The sequence below is a fragment of the Pteropus vampyrus genome, unplaced genomic scaffold (assembly GCF_000151845.1).
Source record: "Pteropus vampyrus isolate Shadow unplaced genomic scaffold, Pvam_2.0 Scaffold2, whole genome shotgun sequence".
Classification (NCBI taxonomy): domain Eukaryota; kingdom Metazoa; phylum Chordata; class Mammalia; order Chiroptera; family Pteropodidae; genus Pteropus; species Pteropus vampyrus.
This window is the reverse complement of record NW_011888783.1, coordinates 10,157,910-10,184,610: the sequence shown is the minus strand read 5'-3', so window position 1 is coordinate 10,184,610 and position 26,701 is coordinate 10,157,910. Positions and strand designations below refer to the sequence as shown.

General features: G+C 33.7%; 2 protein-coding genes across 2 annotated transcripts in view; one reads left to right on the top strand and one right to left on the bottom strand.

Moving 5' to 3' along the window:
* Positions 1 to 4,220, top strand: part of ITGA4 (integrin subunit alpha 4) — an 83,232-nt gene extending 79,012 nt beyond the window's left edge. The window contains exons 24-27 of the mRNA XM_011359968.2: positions 407 to 526; positions 1,694 to 1,792; positions 2,164 to 2,283; positions 2,886 to 4,220. Coding sequence (XP_011358270.1) covers positions 407 to 526; positions 1,694 to 1,792; positions 2,164 to 2,283; positions 2,886 to 2,984 — 438 coding nt within the window. The 3' untranslated portion in view covers positions 2,985 to 4,220. The remainder of the gene's footprint in view (positions 1 to 406; positions 527 to 1,693; positions 1,793 to 2,163; positions 2,284 to 2,885) is intronic.
* The window catches only part of CERKL (ceramide kinase like), a 100,698-nt gene continuing 77,064 nt past the window's right edge, over positions 3,068 to 26,701 (bottom strand). Inside the window, exons 5-13 of the mRNA XM_011356607.2 lie at positions 20,754 to 20,896; positions 15,673 to 15,747; positions 14,690 to 14,867; positions 14,539 to 14,598; positions 13,969 to 13,994; positions 13,761 to 13,869; positions 11,694 to 11,790; positions 6,335 to 6,507; positions 3,068 to 5,494 (exon numbers count right to left, since the gene is read on the bottom strand). Of these exons, the coding sequence (XP_011354909.1) occupies positions 5,413 to 5,494; positions 6,335 to 6,507; positions 11,694 to 11,790; positions 13,761 to 13,869; positions 13,969 to 13,994; positions 14,539 to 14,598; positions 14,690 to 14,867; positions 15,673 to 15,747; positions 20,754 to 20,896 (943 nt within the window). The 3' untranslated portion in view covers positions 3,068 to 5,412. The remainder of the gene's footprint in view (positions 5,495 to 6,334; positions 6,508 to 11,693; positions 11,791 to 13,760; positions 13,870 to 13,968; positions 13,995 to 14,538; positions 14,599 to 14,689; positions 14,868 to 15,672; positions 15,748 to 20,753; positions 20,897 to 26,701) is intronic.

Here is a 26,701-nt window from a genome sequence, read left to right as displayed (position 1 = left end):
CCTTATTTAACAAATGCCCATTTTGTGCCAGCCAGCTATTGTTCCAGACCCTTCAGCAGACCCTGTGGCATGAAATTTTCACTCTTTTCTTAGTCAATTTATTGCAGGGGGGTGGCGGGGGACGAGAAAGCAATCTTACTCTTCAAATGATTCAAGTTTTACAATGGACATACAGCATTTAATTTAACAAGATTCTGATTAGGAGCTTTCTTTTAAGTCTATCCCAGAAGATTAATGAGAACACACGGTCCAGTTCAAATACTTTGATTTTTTTTACAATTTATAAAACGAACTATGTTTTAAGACATTTTTTAAATGCCACTAATGAAAGCAGATATAAAATATTTTAGCCATCTTTTTAAAAAATGTTGAAATTTTAATGTAGCTCTTTTACATTCTTTTCAAGTACTGCATGAAAGCTGATCCACATTGTTTAAACTTCTTATGCAATTTTGGGAAAATGGAAAGTGGAAAAGAAGTGAGTGTTCACATTCAGTTAGAGGGCCGGCCATCCGTTTTAGAAATGGTAAGTCTAATATACAGTGACAACTTTGTGGATAAGTTCATACAGATATCTGCAAACTCAACCATCTTATATAAACAGCATGGCATGTAAGGAGGCATTCAACAAATTAAGAAGGTATTGAAGTAAAACTCAAACTATTTCAATTATTTCAGCTGAATACACTGTCTAAATGGCATGGCTTTAGTAATTAAGCAGATAATGAAGAAGTTTATTTTAAAAAGCACGTCCAACTGCTTAAATCAAAGAAATTCACTAACTTAACATTTCATATAACCTTAAAGTGCTTTTCAAACTATTTTAAATTATGCTTAAAAATATAATAAATCTAAGAAGTAAAATTAGGTTTCTTAAAATCAAACCAAAACATCAAAATTTATCAACAATAAAACACAAATGTACAATAACAACAACACTTAAATACTCCTTGGGCTTCTTCCTATAAAGGAATATACATATTTATGAGAAGTACTTAGAGATAAAATCAGTTCTTATCTAGAGTTCTGTTCTTGAGTTTCCTGATCGGATAAATACGGGTAATATCTCTTTTGCAGGGGTGTTACAGATCAAATGAGATGAATTTTATAAAGCACTTGGTACAAGCATAGCTGTTTTACTGTGCTTTGCAGATTTTTTTTTTTTTTTTTTACAAATTGAAGGTTAAACAACACTGTTGAGCAAGTCTAATGGTGCCATTTTTCCAACAGGCTCAGATGATGGTTAGCATTTTTTTTAAACATTATGCTACTGCACACTTGATTATTGCATAGTGCAAACTTATATGCACTGGAAAACCAAAGAATTTGTGCGACTTGCCAAATAAAGTGAGTTTTAGGAAAGGTTTATCAGGTGAAAAACAGTCTTATTTGGGGATAAAAATGAAATATCCAGGGAAAATTTCATTGATAACTAGCAAGTAATTTGCTTTAAATATTTAAATATATGCAAAATATCCATTTTAATAAAAGAATTTCAACAAAAATTATGCCATATAAATTTATACAAAGACCATACCTTGAGAACCAAAGGAAGCACTGCACTTAACTACAAATGGTGAGATAAATTGTGAAAGCCTCTAGATTGTAATGATCATGAGACATTACCTCTATTAATGTTTTCATGAACTAAAACTATGAATTAGGCTATAGTGATGTTTCTTTTGTTAAACAGGATGAGACTTCAGCACTCAAGTTTGAAATAAGAGCAACAGCTTTTCCAGAACCAAATCCAAAAGTTATTGAACTAAACAAGGATGAGAACATTGCACATGTAAGATTACCTTTAACTGAAACACGAAGATTGTAGGGAAAAAATATTGCTAAGGTGTTTAGTCAGGAAAATAGATTTTGACTAGATCATGGAGGGCTTTAAATACTTAGAGTTGGCATTTTCTACAACTGTAAGGAGAGAATGACACAGACAGCTTTTAGGAGGTGGTAGGATGAGAGGAAGAACCATGAATAAAGTCCAAAATACTTACTGTTCTGCTAAACAGTTACCATTGTTTTGTAGAGTTGTTAGAACCAGCAAGGGAATGGGATGGGTGGTTCTAAATGTTATTGAAGATCATGGGGGGACTTCAAGGGAAATCACAGTAAGTTTTTAAACTGCTGGGTCTTTATTTTGGCTGATTTATGTAGGTTCTGCTCGAAGGACTACATCATCAAAGACCCAAACGTCTTTTCACCGTAGTGATTATTTCAAGCAGCTTGCTCCTTGGACTGGTTTTACTTTTATTGATTTCATATGTTATGTGGAAGGTAAGCCTTTCTTTAATAATTATCAGTGTTAAACCATTCGAATGCCATTTCTGATTTTCTCAAAGCCAATTTGTCACTCCCAAGTTATTAGATTTTCAGTATTTTTATTGTTCATTTTTAAAATTCATAAGCAAATATACACTACTGATCTCATATTTCTAACTTCAGTACCAAAGTCCTTCTAGAAAAATATATTTTCTTAAAGATAAGTTATTTGCAACACTTGTTTGAACTATGTAACACTAGTTTTGAAAGATATTTTTTAAAAAAGCATTTGAGAAACTGTACATTGTCAAATGTCAGTTTTGAAGAGCATGTATTACTGAGAAGTCCTTCAGGAATCAAAAAAAATGCTAACTCAATATTTCCAAAACTAATTTTACTCACTATACGGGACACAGGCTTAATATCTCAGGTCCTCAGCATCAGGAATTTAACTCTTGTTTATGTTAATTAGCCATGGTAAAATCAGTTTTGTTATATATTTCACATAAAGTCATAGAACTTATCCACATTGAGGACTTTACTATATTGGCATGACTGTTTAGATATTATACTCATAAAATATCTACACACTAGTGATTATGCAATGCTATTTACAGGTTGGCTTCTTTAAAAGACAGTACAAATCCATCCGACAAGAAGAAAACAGAAGAGAAAGTTGGAGTTACATTAACAGTAAAAGCGATGATGATGATTAAAGACTTCTTTCAGAGAACTAATAAGACTCAGGTATAAAAAATTTAAGACACTGTTTACAAAAAACCACAAACTCTGAGCAGAGTTCATTCATGTACTTTTACTCATAATGCAAATGAACAATCCAAATGTTGATTGCTCTTTGAGCGAAAATAATTGCAAAGGTAATATTTAATATATCGAGATATTCTTTCAGTTCTTAAATGGATAAACACTAAAGCATTCAGTTTATTCAATGAGTAATCCCTCGAAGCTACCTTGAAATGAAAGTGCATCTGAATTAAGCAACTCAATTGGAAGTCTTGGACTTGAAGTCCTTTAAAGGAAATATTAACCACAGGCGCTTGCTTCGGTAAAATAAATTTCACTGAATAATTCATTCAGGTAATAATTCATTTCCAATAGCTCTTTGAGACTTGTTTGAAATACATTCTTTGAAAAATTCTGCTAAATACTTTTAAAGAACTGGTCCATTAAAGTGACCATTGTCACTTTAAGATCTTTACTAGTAATACATTTTCAATGGGCTTTGGTCAACAATCATTTATTCAGCAGTCTATGAATATTATAGGCCTGAAGAGCAACCTTCAGCCTGAACTTATACACTGGTTTGAGCTTAATGGGATGACTTCTGGATAACTGTTTATACAGCTATGGATTTTTTTTCTTCATTCTGTATATATACATACCTAACTTTTTAAAAGAATACGTTTATATAGGTATAAATCCATGAATCCTCCTATAACACAATTTTATCTAGGGTACCCAGGAGTAAATTTTAAAAATCTATCATTAGTCAAAATTTTTTTTTATAAAAACAGTACTTAATTCTAATTTATATTCTGGGACAGATTATGAATGTTGCACTTTAGCTGATAGTTGAAGTATAAATACACTGATAGATGTAAAATATCAAAACTATACCTAATTTTTAAAAACCAAAGCTCTACCAAGACAGGAGGCAATAATTCATACAAATTTAGATCTCTGTAAAACATTGTCAAATTAAGCAATATGCAAATACTTGTTTGGATGTGTTACTCTTCTATTCAAATATAAAAGCATCCTCTTCTGCATAAAAATGAAGAAATAAAATTCAAATATTTAACTGTAAATGAAAAATACAGATTTAGTTTACATCCAATGAACATAAATGTGACATCAAAATTTCCATGATATGTTTTAGTGATAGTTTTTTGTTGATGGTGACTTAGATTCCTTTTTATAATGTAGTTTCTGGATTTTAAATAATTATCTTTAAATGCCTTTACATTTACAAATGCAACTTTTTTTGTAATATTTATTCATCCACATGAACTAGATGCTGATTATAGAATATATTTTCATCTAAACTGTGCTAAATCTGTTATAGGAAGTGATCAAAAGATGAATTAGAGGGCAGTCTTTACTGTTATGGAAATATTTCTTTATATGAAGTCTCTGCCAACAGCTGTCTTCCTCAGACTGCCTAATCCCTATAAATTATCCATTCACAAGCCTGTAGTCTGTGATTTGTGGCTGAAGACTACGTGGAGATTTTTGTAAAGGCATTTGAGCATTGAAACCCAACCACCAGGAACACGAAACCTCCTGAACTCTGTATGTGCCAATAAAAATCATAATTTAAAGTACACATTTTTGAGAAGCTTATTTTTGCATTTTTTTTTTTTTAAATAAAAAGCTAAGTTGTTCAGGAGAATGTCTAGAATCACTGGTGCAAAAATCAAGCCCAAATTTAGAACTGTTTTCTCAGGATGATCCCTGAGGAAATTTAGATTCTTTCCTATTCAGGAATGACAGCATTTCAGGTATTACTGAATACACTGCAACAATGTGCTATGATTGCAGGATGACATGGCTTCCAGGAGCAAGAGGAATAGCACAGCTCAAAATTTTTTATAAACTTCTTCAATATTACCTGTATTATAAATTTTAAAACCCTACCACTTTAAGAAAATGAGTTTTCAAATTAAAAAAAAAAAAAGGGTTTGTTTTGGCAAGTCTTGGGGAGATTTTGAAATTTAACCTCGCTGGATTAGGTACCTCGTTAGGAAAAATCACGGCATTCTTACGTGAGCTCTGTGGTCTGTTTGTACCAGGCTATAGGAGATTTAACATCAGAATTGGACTCAAATCCTGAAACATGAAAGGATCCAAATTATTTCACTTTGGAATTATCTAGGTTAAATATAGATATAGCATGACGTTTAAATTTTAAGTATATGAAATGTTCAATTTCTGTTCCAATACTTTCCCAAAACTAGAATTTAGATTTTGATATATTTCACATCGGTTTTTTTAAAGCCCTCGAAGCTAATTTTTAGCAACATCAAAAATAGCAATTTTAATTCCCTTAATTTTCCTGTTCAGATATCTGCTCAAAGCATGACCATATACCTTCATATTAAAATTCTAGTTTGTACATTTCCGTTACAAACAATCACATGTTACTTTGGAATCATTCATTTCTTCCATGCTTCCTCCATAAAGATTGATAAGTTTAGGGTGCAATCTGTAAATAATAAAATATGTATAATTATTTCATCAACCTATCATTGTTACTTTTCACATATACATGCATCTACCAGTTGAGTATGGTACATAATACTAAATACAAATCTAATGATAGCCAACAAACATACTTTTATGGCACAGCTACAATCCAGAAAAACTGAATTAACTTCCTTTATTGACCAATGCTCTCCATTTCCTCTGTAAAACTCAGTCAATTGTGCCTACAGAAAGCTCATATGTAGTGGGCTACCCAGGGTGCCCCTGCCTACTTCTGTCCATTGGAGTCATAAAGCTTACCAAGAGTGACTTTCCATGGTCCAAACATATATATACCAGTTGCTCTTGTTATTTAATAATATGTAAAATTGTTCCTATGTAAAGTAAGTTGAGTGCTTTGAAAAAGACTTGATAAAAGTGAACTGCTGAATACAGTGTTATAGTATTAACTAGGGGTGAAAAAAATTTAAAAGACTGAAGGATTACATTGTAACAGTCTGCTACTCAGATGGCTTTGCAAGGTTTAAAATTTTGATCCATTTTTTAAAAATCAAAATGGAAATTGTAGACATGCATTATTTGTACTGTTTCTGAAGAATGATTCAAAATGCCAGTATAGACTCATACCCAAAGAAAATGCTTTGACTCCATAACAATTGATAATGTAAAGTCATACTTTATTAAAATTGTACTTCTTTTTATCCTTCCCGGATTTACTCATTAAAATTACATATATATAGCCAACTGCCTGTGTTGATACTTATCATAAGAAATCTTCCATGATACTATTAGTTTTGTGTCTACTGGTGAACATATAAGGCCATGAAATAATTAGACTTACTTAACGTGGACCTCTGACGCAACTTCCATTAAATCACCATCTACATTCCAAGGGAAACTCTTTTCTGAAGCAGTTTCGTGTTGTTGATCTTCTGGATTGTGTCCACTGGTTTTATTCCTTGGGTAAACTTTTACTTCTTCAACAGTATAAGTCTCAACGAATGGAAAACTGAACTAAATAAAACAAGTGCAAATAATCATAGTACTTCCTTTATTCCTGTGTTCTCTTGCATGCTGACATTTTTATAGCTTTGAATCTTGAATTATGACCAAGGATCCCCCACTTGCTCGGGAAGAAGGAACCCCTTTTCTAAAGCTGCCTTATCTCATTTAGATCTAGCAGCTAGCAAACCTGTTTTTTAACAAACAGTAAATGTCTATAAAACTGTATACAATAATGATATTATTGTAGGATTTCCAATTAAAGACCATCTTTAATACTGGTCGGTAGATCCAGAGATTTATGTAATCTACTGGCTTGATTATTTACTTGTCAACTAGTTTAACTGATGTAAGGCAAACTCTAATGTAAGTTGCACACTTGAAATTTAATAGGAAGAACATAGGTCTAAACTTATGAAGGTGAAAATAAAAGTCAATCAAATATAATCTCTATAGGTGTTTGCCTGCCTCAAACCCACTCTAAAGATGGACACAAGTTGCAAGATAAATGTATTTGTTTACTGAGCCCTCTAGAATGGTGCCAAGTAACTTTCCAATTTCAATTTTGCTTGTTTGCCTAAGAAAACTATAGTGAACAATATAATATTTTCTGAAATAACCAAGAAAAGATAGCCAAGTAACTTTTTCAGTAGAAATGCACAGGAACTACTTATTTCAGTTTTCAGATAAATTGTATGAGGTTTATTCCTAGTATCTACGTGTTCCCCCGCCCCTTTCCACATGTAAACCTCAATGAAGCACAGAATTTTAAAATTGACGGAAAATTAATATTTTCCCTAACACTCTTATTTTGCCTATGTAGAGAACAAGATCCAGCAGATTCTACAGTTTATACTATATAATCCACTGGGTTACCTAGTGGATTATAGTGGGGTTATATGGTGGCATCAGCTGTTCTGATTAGAGAGCCTCAAGCAGCTATCTGTGAAAATGCTTAATCTCTGGATTAGACTACCCATCTCAGGTTTAAAGCCATGGAGACATCCTTCATATTGTGTATTTATAAAAATTTCTATATGATCAGTCATTGTATACATAATCATTCATTGCAAAAATAAATGAGTCATTAATAACTGGCCATAATGGGTTAAATTATGTCCTCCATAAAAACATCTAGAAGTCATAACTTTTAGTACCTGTGAATGTCATCTTTGGAAATAAGGTCTTTGCAAATGCAATTAAGTTAAGATGAGGTCATGAGGGTGGACCCTAATCCAACATGACTGGTGTCCTTAGAAGAGAATGCCATGTGAAGACAGAAACACACAGGAAGAATGCTATGTAATAAAAGTCAGATACTGGAATGATGCAACAGCAAGCCAATGAATGTTAACAATTGATGGCCATCACCAGTAAGCCTGTTATCTTAAATCATCACAAAATGAAACTCCATCCACTCCTGTAAAGTTATTACCTGTGAAGCCACAGACATTGTTAGATGCTACTTTAGTGAACTAATAGCTTAATATAATGTGTGAGGGTATGTTTGAGGCATGAGGAAGAAAAATGAACAGTTACAATTGTGATTCATTTAAGTGCCATGATGGTGTATACAGAGTTAAATGAGATATAGGAGAGGAGGTAAAGAGGCTCAGGATGCTAGGGGAGCTTCCCATTTGAGCAGAGTCTTAAAGAACACAGAAGAATTAGCCTGGAGGAGAAGGGAAGAAGTTCTGGAAAGAAACGAAAGTTGCAAAAGTACAGAACTATGTCATGGACAAGCAAACAAAAAAATTTAGCATACTGTGATATTGATCACGATACTGGTATTTTGGCATTTATTTTGCAGAATATATAAATGCTCGTACTTAATTTTTTAAAACAGACAATGTTATAGGCTGAATTGTGTCTTCCCCCCCCCCCCCCCCCAAAATTCATATTTTGAAGTCTTAACCTCTGGAATGTAACTGTGTTTGCAGATAGTGTTTAAAGATGTGGTTAAGTTAGAACGAAGTCTTTATGACAGGCCCCAATTCAATATGACTAGTGTCATTATAAGAGGAGGAAACTGGGACACAGAGATACCAGGGATGTGCATGCACAGATGAAAGACCATATGAGGACAGAGCCAGAAGACAGCTATCTGCAAGCCAAGAAGAGAGGCTTCAGGAGAAACCACACCCTTAAAACCTTTTTGGACTTCGAGCATTCAGAATTGTGAAAGGATGAATTTCTGCGTTTAAGCCACCTAGTCTGTAATGTTTGTTATGGCAGCTCTAGAAAACCAATACAAAAACAAAACACAGGAAATCTGGTAGAGGATGGCAAGAGGTGAGGCTGCAATAGGCAAGGGCCAGAATACGAAGGGCCATACAATACATGTGGAGGAAAACAGTTATTATCCTAATGACAATGAAAAAGATATTGAACAATTAAGGAGAAATCAGATGTGTATTTTAGAAAAATCCCTTTAGAAAGAAGTGTGGAAGACAAGACCAGAGCAAAAGGAAGACCTGAAGGAAACTACTGGAGAAATTAAGAAGAAATTAAGATCTGAATCAAAGTGAGGGAGAAATTCAAGAAACATTTAAGAGGAGAACCAGTAGAACTGCTTGGTGGACGGGTTGTGAGGAATGAGGGAGGGAGAGGAATCCAGAGTAAATCCAGGATGGGTCGAGTGGTGCCACTGACCAATGTAGGAAACATGAAAGGGGCCCCTCTAGGGAAAAAGACAATAAGGTCAGATACAGACATGCTAGACTCAAGATGTGTGTGAGTTTTATAACCTCAGCACACAAGAAGACACAATAGTCCCGCAGGTCAGAAGAGAAAGTGGAACTTTTGTAGGTATGCAGCACTCAGTTCAAACACCAGGGTCCATGAGATTCCCAGGAGGTGTCATGAGACAAGAGGGCTGCAAACCAATCTCCGGGGAAACACATTTAAAAGTTTCAAGCTCCCTACCAAAAATGATGGTTGAAGCGAATGAAGAAATGTGTGGACAGTGATAAGAGGCCAGATATAGGATGGAGTTGAAAGGACTTAAAGGGTAATGTTTACTTTCTATATATTTCACACAGAGGGGGAAGGAAAGATGAGTCACGCCACAAATGACAATTTTCAATACATCCTACAATTGTTAATACATATGAACATTCAGTTTGACGTGGTAAAGATGGTTCAGGGACCTAGACTGTTGGTCTCCTTAGGCTGAAGTGCCGCATTTTCCTTCCTGGATACCAGAACTGCTACTAATTAGGTATTAGATAATATAATCTTACATTTATCTGGTCTTTATAATATTACTTAATTTATATAAATTTATATTTTTGAAAATGTCATGAAAGAAAAAGACTACACACACGTGTATATGTGTGTCTATAATTTTTTTTAACAAATGTATCAAATTAACTTTGCTTGAAAGTAGTCGCCTTGGGATTCAATCTAATTATTCTTAATATACAACATTATGCAAAACATTTGAGAATTCACAAAAAAATTACAGAGCAGTAACATGGACTTTAATTTTTGGAAAGAGCTAAGTCAAAGTTAAGCTTAATGAATCACACATACACACACAGCCAATGCTTTCTTGCATCAAAAACAAGATATAACTGGTAGAGTACATAAGAAAAATACACCTTGCATAACACGATCTCATTTTAAAAATAATTATTTTACTATATAGAATTACATTCACTATGTTCTTATCCTCATTTTATAGTAAGCATCTTTTACTTTTAAATTCATATTGAAAAAAGGATGTCTACAAAAATTGTCTTAGAAATTTGCCCCTTAGGCAATTCTAAAAAAGACCTTCCATAAGTAACTTGTGCAATAGATGCCCCTCTAAAATAAAGCTTCTAAGGGTAGGTACATTAAGGTTAATATTTAAGTTCTCTCTTTAATAGAAAATGATTAGAAAACATTTATACCTAATAATGACGCTCTTGGAATATGGAATTTTTAATGCTTTTTATATTGTTTTCCTGTTTCTATTTTCTGACAAACAAAAACAATCACTGACATGTAGCACTACTTTTGGATTAAGAAAAATAACAAAGTTGGTTTTAACGTTTATAAGTTGAGTAACACCTAAAAGGCATTCATTCCTATAAAATCAATAAATCACTGTATTTCCCAAAACATACATACATAAAGTTATTACTTAGGCTCACAACCTACTTTTATATTTGCTTTTGTCTACTTTGTCACCTTAGAGATTTATATTTAAGAAAAGTGGGACTATATCTAATTTTTATGACAATTTCCTAAACATTGCAATTGGTTGTTCAATACATATTGATCAAATAATGTAGTAGGCAGAAGAGAACTGAAATTTCATGAGGACCACCTGAAAAAGTTTAAAATTATAAAGAGGCAAAAGTGGGACCCTTGTAATGGCTATCTATGTAAGCAAGATTCAGCCGCTAGTCATTGGCTGGATTTACTCTCCTCCTCCTCCCATGTGCTCTCTCCCAACTATATCCAGGCACAATTTTATACCTTTAAGAAGGTGTGAGATGTTAGGGTTTTACAATCATGACCACTGTACTTCAAGACTCACAATTTCAGAAATACACATATTTCCAAGATCGGTTTCATAATGGGGTTAAAATGTGTCTGCCAAAAGAATTTGGCTTGTGATAGTTACTGCTTCTCTTTAAAACAAATCCTTTCAGTGGAAATATCATTTTATCTACCTATCTATCTACATTCTGTCTATATCCACAAACATCATATATTTTAGTTTTGAATAAAATAATGTCTGCATAAAAGTGGTATATTTTAAAATATTTATCTGCAAATCTATCAATGAAGGTAAGTAGATCTCTAAACAAATAGCAGGAAATTCTAAGGTCATAACTTTAGAGAAAGTCTGCTGCCATAACATTAAGAAGGCTAAAAATCTAAGATTTCACTACTTTTCATTCTGAAGAACAGCTCAATTATGTAATTTTATCCTTAATTTATTTCTTATTTCAATATAACACTAAATTTTCTATCTTCTCTTTGTGCAAAAAACACATATAACTACTAACCCATAGCTCAAAACAGGCTAATCTATATTAGTACTTGTGGATGCTTTTCACAATTTACGGGAAGTACAAATTGAAAGAAAAAAGATTAATATATTCAGAAGAAAATAAAGCCTTACGAGGCAGGACTTGATGTCAACTCTTGCAGCATATCTCTGTCCATCTTTGCACACAAATAACAAAAAGGATTTACCATACCTGATTTTTAACACCGGCGTATCTTTTCAGGTGTTTTATAAATTCTGGTCGAGAAGTGTTTCGTGCGATTATAAGAGCCATACTTCCATTATTTAATCTGAAATTAAACATTTGTATTTGCCATTAAGTTCATTAAGAGATTACATCACAAATGACTATCAATCCTTCTAACAAATATAATGTTTACTAGAAGTTTTAGCAAGATAGATAAATCATATTAAATTTATTTAAATTTCTTAAATCATATCTTGCTGAGTTATTTTTAAATGACGAAGCCTTTCAAACTGGCTTTACTAAACAATTGGCTTCCTTCTCAGCAAGCTCTTATGCTAAGGGCTTTTTATAAAATGAACCATCATGCATCCTATTCCTATATCAAGACATAATTTAAAATCCAATGTACTAACTTAAGGACTCTAAATGTGAAGCCACGTATTTTTTTTAAAGATATATTGTAAAATAGTTAATATGTATGAACGGTATAAGAGAGAGTGCAACACTTTCTAATATCTAAAGTTAATGATTTAAATATTTATGGGCAGGTCTAAGTGACACAAGAAACTAAATCAAAGTGGCCCTTGGATGGACGACATGAAATGAACAACTGCTGCCACACATGTTCAGTTAAATGACCGAGCATTTTAATCTTGCATAACTGTTTGGTTTGATATAAGAGACTGCAAATTTAGAGTGTATGATTTAGTGCCAAAAAAAGCCACTCACAAATGTATCTAGCTTTAGAAGGCACTTTGCAGAAATATGTGCAAATGACTTCTAGCTCTATTTCGGTGCAGATATAAAGTTATTCCAATAATAACATCAACGAAATAAAAAGGAGCTCTTTAAATCTAATGGAAGCACAAGTTAGAGCTGTAAGGGACCTTGAAGATTATCCATCATTCACTCAGTTTATGTAGTAGATAAAGAAGACCTCAAGTTAAGTGATCTGTTCAAATGCAGAGCAAAAATGATCACTGGAACCAGAGCTCCTAGTTCTGAGTTCACTGCTCCTTTGACCTATCATGCCATGTTTTCACAACTGAAATAAACAGCACCAAAATGTTCATAGTGTTTTGTGCATCCTTTATTTTTCTAAATTGCTTCGTTTTTACTCATAAACATGAAAAGCATTTGTATTTGACTTTTCAGTACTTACTAATGTAATTAGAACACACCCTATGTGCCTGGCATAAATATAATAAAAGTATCTTTTCTTCTCTAACTTCATATATTTACCTGTTTATTACCTTCATATCAATTGCCAAGGAAAAAATTAAGATCAATCCCTTTTGCTAGATGTTAATCATTCTGGTTACATGTTCAGCAGGGAAGTTAAAACTAGTCATTAAAATAATGTTATAAATGACCAAAGTACGTAAGTCATTCTTTTATTCCACCTCCAGGGAAAATCTAGATTTGACTGTATTACACAACATTCACAATTCTTTGACATTCCACAGGAATGGGAGAGACATATTTTCAGATCAATATTGGACATGTACTTGAAAAAAATGTGCAAGAGATGGAATATATCTTACAGATAAAACAATATATAAAATACCTTAAGATCGTTTATAAAAAATGTTGGCAGTAGATTCAAATGTACCACTACTCACTAAGTACAACTGAATGTTTTTTTTTATTAAAAGTTTCAGACAGACACACATACGTGCTTTTCATGCTAAGGACATTTGTGTATGCACTAAAATTGGAAAGCAGAGACATTCGTAAGAAATACCAGAATTAAATACAATGTTCTCAACAACTGGCAAGTAAACATAAATAAAGCAAGCAAAGGACACATAAAATAATAAAATCATGAATAAAACCCAAGGAATATTATTTTGGCCTCAGTGATATTAAAAAATCAGAGTGACTGACAATTTTTCCAGTTAACAGTTGTTCTGAACCTACTCGGATGACAAAACCCTTAAAATCTCTAATAGCATACAGTCAAGGAGAGAATACCTCTTCACAATATTCTAGCTGGCCAAGAGTTAGGAGAAGTATCCTGAAAGAAAATTTTAGTTTATAGAAAAGTATTGATGATTCAATTAAAACACTAACCTGGTATTAGGTGCTAAGCCTCTAGGTGCCACTGAACAGAGGCAAGGAATTGCCATAATGCTGACATTCAAAAATTGACCCTGGATCATTTGCCACTGATCATTACAGTCTAAAGGTAATAGAAGAGATAGGTTATTTTCCCTCACCAGAGCAAAATGTCAGTAGAACCTGGCTCAGTTCTCAATCAAGGAGGTACTTTTAGACTCACCAGATTTAGGAGATCTCTGCGCCTCCCTAAAAGAAGACAAAACAAAACAAAAAAAATCACACAAAAATAGTATCTATTAAGTATAAGGAAATTACAAAATCCAATGTTACATATTTTCTTTGATTAGACAGTAAAAATACGTGAACAATTCCATTACTACGTTATATTGTACTGATCTATTTAAAGTTAGTATCATCAGTAAAAAAAATGATCTTCACTTTTTAGACTGGAGCACTTCCTTTGTGTGACTTTGATTATATTTGTTTTCCACACTAGTCTGAAACTCTCATGGTAGAAACAAAAGGTTTTGTTTTTTGTCTCACTGTATCCAAAGTGTGTGGCATAGAATGGCACTCAATAAACAGCTGTTGAATGAATGGAATAAATGGTTATTTCTGAAGACAGAAACCAAACTACATGGTTTACTAGAATCTGCAGGATTCTGTATTCTTCACTAGTATGTTAGAAAAACAACCAAAGGGTGCAAGTCTAATAAATTGTTTATGTCAAACTGTTTTATGCTTTAAAGAAAGAGCTAGATGTAGATATTACTTTGGGCTTTTTACCTACCTTTGTTGTAAATCTGGAGAACTGTTAAATGGTAAAAATGATATTTCACAGTCCTCTGGCCTAAAATTTAATGAAATTTGTCATTAATAGTCACTGACTCTGAGATATGTAATTCTTTGTTAAAAAAAAAAAAAAAAAAAAAAAGGTTTACTTAAGATGTGCCAGTGCCTTAATTACAGCAAAATCCCTCCGTTGGTTAGGAGACATCCATCGATGTCTTTCCGCCAGAGCCAAAGTTCTTCCACCAAAACCAAACATGGCTGAAAACCCAAAGCGAAGAAGCTTGCCAGTGGTGCTGAAGGTGCAGACATCAACTGGTTGTAGGTGCCCTGGAATATTATATTGAATATTAAAATGAGTCAATCAGTGAGTGCAGTAGGGCCAGCTGTCAAAATGGCAAACATAGAAAAGAATATTTATTTACTTATAGATCTCAAGCTACTTTATATCATAATAAATATCCTTGCTTTATTTACATCTCTTTTTACCTACAACTACTGCATTTGCCATTTGCAACTTTTTCTGGTCCTAGGGGAAGAAACACAAAGTGGTAAATTTTGTAGCTTGCTGTTATTTCATATAAAGCATGGTTAAGGAAGTGAAGTACATGTGCAAAGTAAATTTAGATTTAACAGTCTGGCATTGCATTTATCTGAGTTTATATGCTTTCCATCAGTATGGATAATAAAGGGTCTAGTGGATGAGCACTGACTGAAAATGTTATCATGCGTTTTTTCTTTTACTAACATAGTTCTACCCCTACAGTCTTGGTACAAACAACAGTATCCAGTATACTTAAATAGCATGCGTGGACTGTCTTATAGCATGCGTGGATTGTCTTAATCTGGTTATAAAACTGTGATCTTAAACATCATTACAATAATTTTTTTTTCTATCAAGATTATAGCAAAACTTCATTTATTGCTCTTTATAGTACCTGCATTCTGAAAAGAGAGGCAGCTCAAATAGTTAAGCTTTGCCTGAGTTTTGGGTTTTGGTCAAACATTTGTCTGCTTTGGGAGACAAAAAAAATCTGTCTTTCCTCAAGCAAGTAAGTCTGACAGAAATAAAACAGCCTTATATAAATATAAAAAATTCCTTATATGATGTGAACTTCTTTGAAAGAATTCTTACCCATTATAATGTGCAAAGTTGCAGTTACCACGTGAGAGATTCCATGAAGAGAATGTGCCAATACGTTGGTAGAGCCTGCCAAATCAATTTTAAAACATACAATTGATGTAGAATATGTTTTAAATAAAACCACTTGATCGACTTTATAGAGATGTCACTATGTAATGTTTAAATGAAAAATTAATGGAAATTGATGTTTTCATTCACAGCGTGCACATCAAATGGTTACTAAATTGTTTAATCTTTAAACTTAAAAATTAAAAATAGTTTATAGTATCTCCTTGTTCACAGCTTTTAAATCATGAATTTTTACCAAAAAACACTAGCTATATCAAAGTCTACTCCATCCAATTTTAATAAGTGGGCTTCCAACTTCTATACCGCAGTGAGCAGAAACAGCAGAAGGGTGTCTCTGGAGAGCAGAGACAAATGCATAAATACATAAATAATAAAAATTCAAATAGTAACTAAGAAGAAATACAAAAATCACTACAACGTACAAAAGACATATTTTAAATACACTTAATGAATCTAAGAGATAAGCTCTCACCCAAATGCGGATTCTTCTCGATAATCTATCTGCCATGGCATGAAAATCTGTATTGAGACACTGTAGATTTCTGATTTACATAATCATTAGGATAATTTAAGATCTACATGAAATTTTCCCACCTACAGAAGAAACAGGCTCTGTCTCAAGTCAGGCTCCTATAACATTTATGACTTTGAAATCTTGTGGTACAGGGGAGAATATCAGCTGGCCCCTGCCATTCACAGGAGGTAAGCAGAGTTTGAAATTAAGAAGCTCCAATTTTTCTTGAATTAAAGAACATGAGAAAGAAATCTAGTAACAGCCGAGGGCTATGACAACATGGATGTGTTATATACCACAGCTATCGAGGCAAAGGCTAGTTCCCTGAATTTGTTAATCAGGAACAGTCCTGATGTGTTAATCTCTTCAATTTGTGTCACTTTGAAGAGATGTGTGCTTGGGTTGCTCAATTGGAGAAGCTGAGGCAACTCAGACACTATCAACCAAGGCTGTCATTAAAATAATCATTAGGAACCTATCTAAGCATTAATGATTTCCAGGCCTCTAGTAATACCAATGCAAAGAAAAGGCCACCTTAATCAACTGGTAAAATGGTTCCAACTGATTTATCAAATGGCCAGTATGCTCTGACCCTTGTAACTCAGGATATGGTTCACAGTCCAGTAGCAATGACAATACCTGGATTCTTATTAAGATTTTGACTCTTAAGCCCCACTCCAGACCAAGTCAGAGTTACGGCAAGCACAGTAACTTAGAGAAGTACTCTTCCAGAACATATAGTCCAGTGATCAGCAGCATCAACATTACCTGGGAGCTTGTTAAAAAGGCAAATTTCTGTGTTCCACCTACAACCCATGATATCGGAATGTCTGGGAGTAAGGCCCAGGTGTCCATGTTTTAGCAAATTCTCAAGGTGATTCATAAGTACCCTAAGATTTGAGAACAAATGGTCCAGAAACCTGTTACTCAGTGGATCTTTACCCAGGAGTCAAATATCTAGGCCTTTTAAATACTTTGACCCTCTATAGCCTGCCCTTTGGCCATCTAATTGCTAATTAATCTGAAATGAGGGTAGGGGAGTGAGGAAACAAATCAATTTTGCTTCTCAGATTTATGGTAAAGGTTTTGGAGGGGGCCACATAATTAGAGTGAGATATTTAGGATTATCAATGGATTACAGTACTCCACAAAACATATTTCCTCCATTACCATGGTTAATTAGGAGTGGCCGTAAAAGCATTCCTCTAGAAAGACTATTAAAAAGCATAATGTAATGTCATGTGCGATAGAGAATGACACATATCATGACTCAAGAAAATAAAGACTGTTTATTCCCTGTGAGTTTGAAGTATGCTAAGCATGCCCAAGCACAAATGCTTTTAGAATGCTAGAGATCATTTTTTAATTTTATGTCTTCTCAGGCTTTGCAACTTTTCCTTAATTCTGTAGAACTTGGCAGTGATGACAGGCACGACCAGAAGTCAGAAAATTAGTCATCTGCTTAACCTGTACCTTAGTCTTTAAGGACGTTTTTTTTATACTTTGAATTAAAAAGAAAACTTCATGAGAAAGTAGATGTAAAATTGTAAAACTATAGATTGTTCTATATTTTTATTTGGATAATCTAAAAGATAGAGTACAATTTCCTGAAACAAAATATGATCCATTTGAAAAAAATGTCTGTATGCCAAAAGAACATGCTGCTCACATAAATAACTACATAATTTTAGCATTCTCACAAAAGCTATAAATGTTCTGCCTCAAGGTAAACAATTTAATTAGCCTGAAGACTTATTTTTCTTAATACTATCAGTAACTTTGCTCACCACCACCTCCCCAGAGCTGTTAAAATGTGCCAAATACCGAAATACGGAGTAAGGAGGGAAGTAGCAGTTCATGTAAAGAATGACTGATGGAAGTACAAGGCAAACTATGGAGGCAAAAAGAAAAAAAGAAAAAAAATTGCCCTTGGAAGTGCACTTCTGCAGAACAATTAACTTAATTAACCAGACACCATGAATATTCATAAGGCCGTTAATGTCTCCCACATCTAAACAGATAAATGTGATGTAATGACTTCCTAGTCAAGCATATCTAAAATTCTCATGAAAACTGCACCTACATTTTGGTTCTTTGCCTGAAATATCATAGAAATTAACAGTCCCTTGGCAATACTTTATTTTCCTCAAATTAATTGGAAAGTATGAATTTATTTATGTGAACTCTATAGAAATATATGGTTTGTAGCCATCAGTATGTGGATTGAGCCTTGTTTTACAACAACTGGATTGCTTTTTATTTTTATGTCCTCTCAGGCTTTTTCTCTATCCTCCCCACGCCCCCCACCCACATACACACTTTAATCAGAATCTCTCTGTATAGTTCCTTAGCACCAGTTCCCATAGCAACAAACACCATTGCTAATGGCCAGCAGTTCAAATATAGGCTTTTGCACATCTGATCCATTTGAGTCTGACCATAATTCAGCAGCTTAGTCTGTTGGCTCAGTGTAGTAATTTACTAAATACTCTCCCTCTGGGTGTCTCTCTCCAGGAGGCAAATGGCTTCAAAGGCAGATTGTCTTCTGCGTTCAGCTTGGAAACTTCCTGCCTAGCTCTTCTCATTCTCTGTCAAAACCCTGAGTAGGCATAGAGTCTTTACATTAAATACATCCTGCACATGACTTCCTTTTATTAGGTAGAATCTATAAGCTGAAACTCCTATGCAATGACCAGAGTTCTGGCAATAGTCTGTATCTTCTAAACGAAAAGTATTCAAATGGCATCTCTATATATAGGAAATGCTTTCAAAATCAGAGATGTTCTAAAAAGTATAATAATGTTAAAACAATGCTATTCCTTTAGAAAATCTGGGTTACATACTTAAAAGATAAGTATAGCCACCAGTTTTTCTAGGTAACTATTCGCTTTATGTCAAATGCATACCTATGGGGACACCTGTCTTTCCCCTTCTGATGCACCGCAGTTAATGAGTGACCTCAGGAGTGTTAAGTACTAACGAAGAGAAATGGTGACCCAAGCACATCCACTTTGCATGAAGGGAAATGCTGAAAAAGTTCCACCATTATAGACGAGGATATTAAAATGACACAAAAAGGTCAAAGTGGTTTGCCCTACATGCATCTTTTATCTTTCTGAATTGAGGTAATTTTGTTCTATTTTACTTAAAGAATAGCACAGGTTTTTCTCTATGAGCTTTACAATTATCAAAATATGTTTGAATGTCCCTCTCCTTTTAAATTCTTGTTTGTATAAAAGACTTTATACTCAAAAGGACATTTGTATATCTTTTGTTTTTTGTTAATTAACAATATTACATACACTGAAATCCATACTAAATGAATGTGGTTATTAAATGGATAGACTTGAATTTTTTCAAGCACGTGCATTTTCTATTTTCATAGGAAAGAATAATTGTTTCTGCTTCTCTTGTAGAGATAATGTGTGATGTTTTTAAAATGAAAAGAAATAATCCCTTTCCTTCATTATTGTCTGTTTAAATAATAATTTGGGAGGAGTGACTCATATAACATCATAAATTTGCAAAAGATGTTTTCCTCTTTTCTGGACCCCAGTGTTGCTCTAGCCGTGCTCCCTGCCTCTGACCTCCAAATCCTCCTGCTCCCTTCCCTTAATCACGAATATGCCTAGAACAAGATCCTAGCAAGTTGCTCCCTTGCTCTAAACTTCCTATTGTTCCCTACTGTTTATCAAATACTATTCAGACATCTTCCTGTGGCATCCAGGAGCCACCAAAGTTTGGGCCTATTTTGACATCATTCAACAAATGGTTCATTTTCTATTCTTCCACACTCCTGGGTTTCGTCTTGACATTTATTATTTTTGCAGCCAAGAAAACAATTCATTCTCATTTTTTCTTCAGGCCAGATCCTACCCAACCCATTTTCATTTTTAGGCCGAATTCAAGTGTCACTTACTCTATGACATCTTCTTTATATTCATTCACTTAATAAACTTAATTATTGAGTGTTCATATGTCACATTCTATTCTATCCTAGTTGCTACACATACAGCAGTCAGAATAAATCCTTTTGGAGTTTTCAAGGTTATCTGTTTATACTATGATTATGGGGATTACCATCTTTTACCTCATAAGAAATTATAAGCAGTGTGACTGGAGTGCCCTGTTTTGAAATTTCAGATCTGCGATTGTGTGATCATTAGACCTTTATATGGGAAGGTAGAATAATAATCCTATTTATTGATTGGTTCACTATGTTTTAAACCTTCCATATATACCATCTAATTTAATATTACAATAACCTTGTAAGGAAGTGAATACTATATGTGTTATCTCTCTTGTATGGATTAGAAAAATGAGGCTCAAAGAAATTAATTTTTTTGTTGATGGAGATGCCAAGCTTGGGTCTTTCAGATTCAAAATCTGTACATTTAACTCTATGTTACACTGTCTAGGTTAGGTAGAACAGGGAAAGACAGAAAGATAGGAGAGGTTCTTTTTAGCAAATTCATGGCCACTTCCTTGCCTGCTGGTATGACACCAAGGGGAAGCTGTGCATGGGCAGGAGTCAGGATGCTGTCTGTTTTCAGGCCAGCATTCTTCTGGGCCCTAAGAAGCAAAGCATGGGCTACTTCACTGGCAGATCCATCTCCACCGACACAGACAACACTAGAAAACAAGAAATTAAGTAAAAGAATGCAAAACTTCAAAATAATTGGTGATAATTCATGAAACTTAGACTTCAAAACATTAATTATATATCTTCTTTGTGCACGATTACTCACACACGCCTTCAAACATTTTTGTATGGGTCAATGAGGAAGACACTAGTACTGCATTAGTAAAGTTTACTTCATGAATATAATACCTAGATTATACTCCATAGACAAAATATTTTTAAATGGGTTAGGAGGCATTAAAATATTAGAAGATGTGAATTCACATCTGACCTGCATTTTGCTCTGTTAATATCTAAAAGCATATTATTCTCATTTTGTTTATGTTAATAGTCATGAGCAATTCATTTCACTAACAGAAAACAAAGTAATAAAATCTTGCTAATTTTCAATATAACTCAGAAGACAGCAATAAAAATCATGTAAAATATGAAGCTTTAAGGAACTGCTAATTATCATTAGTATATGAACGTAGTAACTGCAGACCTAAACTGGTTTTCATCTCCTATACATTATTGCTATATGGCACTTTTAAAATTAGTGTTACTATCCTTTGACCCTAATCAGTACTGCTAAACTTTTTAATGCCTCATGATAAGCAGACTACAGAGGGGTGGAGGTGGGATTCCATGAAAGTAAAATATAAGATATTAGACATTTATTTCATAATCACTTGTATTTAAAAGATAGAAAATAATCTTAAGTAGCAAAATCACCTCAATTTTCCCAAGAGGAGGAAGATTTTGTGTTATTGAAAGCAGATGTCACAACTCAAGGCCTGCCAGAGCCCAGCAGGAATGGAAGTTTGCTCAGTTTAAAGGAGAGGCACTCCTTAGCCCCCACCCACTCATCACATGGGAGGCAGGCCTGGAGGACCACATCTTATGATTTTTCTTAGAGAAGACACAGATCCTGATTTGGGGGTGAGTCTCTTTATTTGTAAATACTAGTAACTAGCATTCTATATATCTATGTGCCAAACAAAACAGCCTACGGGCCATAATCAACAGGAGTTACTGGTGCCCTAAGTTCAGGAAGCTCTGCAGGTTGGTGAATTCAGAGGCTGAGGGAACTTTTTCCAACGATTCCTTCCACCTTGCTTTCAGCCTGCCCCACTGCCCGCTCGCCTCCTCCCGCCCCGGCCAACCCCAACCCCTTGCATCTAGATGAGGTTTAGCTCTATGGCTATACATATCCTGGGCTATCCAGGTCCATCCTAGTTAGAAGAGACTCCAGGACATGCAATATGACCCAGGTCATTTGGGGGCTAGGAGTATTATTTTATTCCTGAACTGATTCCAAGGATTCACATTGTGGCCTCTGATTCAGAGAAAAGTGATTATATCTACTGAGGGGCAATTTTATGTCAGATGATACATTGGCTCTCTTCTATTAAACCCTCAGACTTCTATAAAGTAGGCATTAGCCTCATCTCTATAAATGGGAAGTCAAGGTTTGATGTGAACCTTATCTGCATGATTTTTAAAGATCTCTCTGAGAGCCCCAAACAATCTGTAAACTTAAATTATAACTTCCGGATCCATGTCTGTCTACCTGCTGAGGTGTGTGGCCTAAAAGGAGCACTAAAGTCATCCAACAAAGCATCTAACTTGGCACCAAAGAACTCAACTCTTCCACACAGTATGGCAACATCTGACTCCTAGAATCCTGCATCCAGTTATAGTATCGTATACATGTTAACTCACTTCTAGAGTTAATAGACATGGCCTTTCTATGAACATGCTCTGCTAGAAAACCTCTGAAATTTTATCGTTAACACATGCAGTGTTAAATATTTTGAAACTGTAATAAATTATGCTAATTACAACAATAAAGTAACACACAACGAGTAATTACTATGTACTGGGCACTGTTCTCAGCACTCTCCATGTATTAACTCATTTAATATGAACAATAACTGTGTGCAATAGATACTTTTACTGTCAATTTACAGATTAGGAAATTAAGGCATATAAAGATTAAGTAACTTTTCCAAAATCATATCATAGTAAGTGATAGAATGAAGACTTGAAACAAGACAATTTGGCCTTAGACACTGCACTACTATTCAAAATATTATATTCCTTTCTTGTATATAAAATTTAATGAAAATAGCCATATGAAACTTTTATTATTTTGAAAATCAGTTTACCATTATAATTAATATGGAATTAAATGAGTTAAGATGAAATATATTTACTTTTGTTGACAACTGCTAGATCATTAAGAGCATCTCCAGGTATGACTCGACCTAGGGAATATACTTAATACAAATATATCACAAGAGTCTAGATACTACAAGAAAATGAGGGGAAAAATCCCAACCTGTTATAATGAGTTAATTTAATCACACTTAAAGGTTACTTTAAAACATAAACCTTAGAACAACTAATCTTTTGCATGTGGTACATCTTATGTTTTCAGAATAAGTAGACTCCTTCTTGCCATGACCCCAAGTAGAATAATCCTGTCTTGAAAAGTGCAACTAGGGGCTAATATCTTATTTCTCTTTATAAAAAGTAAAAAGAAAAAATTTAAATGGGTACTGCTGTATTTGTCTATCAACCAATATCATCTTTGAAATGTTTTATATATTACTGGATTTTTGATTTAAATGTTCATTTGGAAAAGAGATGCCTTTTTTTTTTTTTTTAAATTTTACCTAGTTACACAGATATCATGGTCAATGTGATAAAATATCAATGTTAGCCAAATAATGTCTAAATTATTGAGAGTCTAGTTAATGGTGAAATTAAAAGAAGAAAAAAAATTTAAAAACACTGAAACAAATAGGAAAATATTGGCATATTTATAATTGCACGAGAGCTATAGATTAGTTTAACCATATTAACACTTATAAATTCAACTGTTACTGCTTCAAGTCTATGCATCTGGTACTACTCTTCTCTTTGCTTTTAAAAAACTTCCTATTCATGCACAGCATAAATAGGGGGCAATATGGAAACTGACACTCCTACAATTTTAGCAATGGATTTGAGTGTTTTCTAGAACATACTGGAGTTGCACACCAGCTGTCATTAGTACTGATCCACTGTTCCTGTTGGCTGTAGAAATATGTCACAATGTGTCTTCATAGAAACATGTAACTCATTAATCTTAGCAAATAAAATTTATTAAACATTATATACCAAATCATTTTGCTTTACTAAATAATGTATATAGAATCTTCCTTGGATCTTAACCTCTTTGTGTCTAAAAACCTAAACCATTTTATTAATATAGTTATCCCAACCACCGTATCATTTCACAATGGAAAAATTGGGCCCTTGGAAATAAATGAGATATTTAAAGGATTGTAGGAAATAGATGACTTGATAGAATTTTAAAATTATTATAAGTCCTAAATAAATCAGCATGCTGTAAAGTTAAAAACAGTTAATTAATAGAACTCAATTCATAATAACGATTAGGTCAAACTATGTGCTTAAAAAAATGTAGGTAATAACTAAAGGATCTATCTCTCTTTTTAGTGCTGCACCACAAAATAACATCTGACATGTGAAATAAACAAGAATTAAATGTTCAGATAAAGAAAAATATTACCGTACTGCACTTAAAAAATAGTCTTTCATCACTCTGCAAAGTTCTTCTTGGTCCTTGAATAGTATAGATACCACATTTAGCAGAACACTTAATAATACTGATGGGCAAGACCAGGTTTAGTATCTATGATATTTGTTCTTTTCATTATTTATATAATCATGTTTCATGTTTTGAAGTGAGAACGTATTTGAAATGCAGCCACACTTATACATACTCACAAGCTGCGTTTCAGTACTATGCACCATATTAAGGCAGTGGGCATGATTCCTCCAATTGCTTTTCTTAAATTATATACTTGCAAGATAATTTCCTAAATCTAGCCTATTAATCAATCTGTCTAGCCCTAAGTATAAACATTTGAAGGAATCCCCTACCTCATACTCATCCTCAATATTTATATAATATTGCTATCTAGATTTACTCCTTTCTATTAAATTGCTTTTTGAAAAAAGTCATTTTATTTATCAAACTTTATTCTTCATCTAATGTTTTTTTCTCACCAAATATATTGTTTCTGAAAAACAACCCTGTTAACGCTCCATTTTAATTACATCACTTTCCTCCCTAAAACATTCTAGTTCTTTGGGAAGAGTGAAGTCTTTCATTTTGGTTGAAAAACTCAACTGCCCTTCCTGATATTCTGAGTCTTTTGTTGCCCCCTGCCCATCACCATATGACAAATAGTTCACATACTTGCCACCTTTTAAAACTCGATAATATCTACTCTTGAAAGAAAAATCTTCCCTGAAAGAATATATTTTTGTGTTAAACATCAATCCAGCACTTTAGCAAATTGATTCACCTAATTTTTTTTTAAAAAAAAGGCTATTAAAGTATATGTCACTTGCCATGTTTCTAATATTTGCATTTCAGTGAGAAATTTCTACATACAATGATGTATTGCACACAACAGTTACCAATGCCTACTGTGAATGACACATATATTGGGTAGCCACTAAGTTATAGAGATAATTAAAATTAACATCTTTTGCTCAATCTGAAAATAATATTTGTTTTTATATTTACCCTCAAGCAATCACAGCCAAATAACCAATGGGTAACCATTAACACTCTCAATAAATTTGCAAAAGAGGATATAGTAGTTATACCATATGACCAATATAATATCTTCCATCAGTGCTTTTCTAGATATTCACATGATTTAAGAATTAAGGACTACAGATGCAAATGTATACATATTAGGTAAGTATAATATGGTATACTGGATTTCCCAGTGTAGATAAGTAGATTTTTCCTTTTGCTTTCCTATGCTCGATCTTCAGAGGTGGATGGCCATGCTGTACCATTATTTTTATTAATTGTTATTACACAGATATGAAAGAAAGCCTAATTACATACATCACAAATATTTAAAAATTAAAAGTTCCAAATATATGGCTAGAAACTAATGAAAACATTTAATAACATAAGCTATATGATATATAGATTAATAATATAACCTACCCATCAAATTCCTGTAGTTCACATTCCTTCAGCAATGACAGAGCATGTCCTTCATATTCTGTTACTATTTAAAAAACACAAAAACACACACACAAAGTGAAAGTCTTAAACAATGATCTACACTTTAACTTGGTTTGGCAGGAAAATATGATAAACATATGGTCAAGTCATAAAACGACATTTATTCTTGAATATTTATATTTTAATCACGGGAAAGAGGATTCAGTGTTACTTGCCTGATGTGTTTTATAGCTTTATGTAAAAGAGGGTCATATATTTGTTCCAACTACATAAGTCATTTGGGGATATCCCACACAGAGCAGTTGGTTAATTTATCTTGGTGCCTGTCTGTTTAGTGTTCCCTAAATAAGACACACTTTCTTTAAATCAGAAGCCTAAGAACAGTAGTATTTTGAAAATAAGGCATATTAGCTGGCATCAAACGATGTTAATTCACTTTGGCAACCTTACACGAATAAATTAGTCGAAAGGTTAGTGTAAGATTTACATACTAGAACTGTATCTGGAACTGCTAGACTAAAAGGAGGAGTTGGATGTGAAAATATAAAGCAAAGCCAATACCAATGATAACAGACCCAAAGCCAAGGAGGAGGGTGGCACAGACTCACCAGAGCTGGATCCTCCGAGGAAATGAATCTGTCACTCCCTATCGTCTCTACAGTCATGATGCTCTATGCAGTATTGTAAATGCCAGCGAAGACAGGATAAACTGGCACACTGCAGATGGCACCAAGCATCTCAACCACAG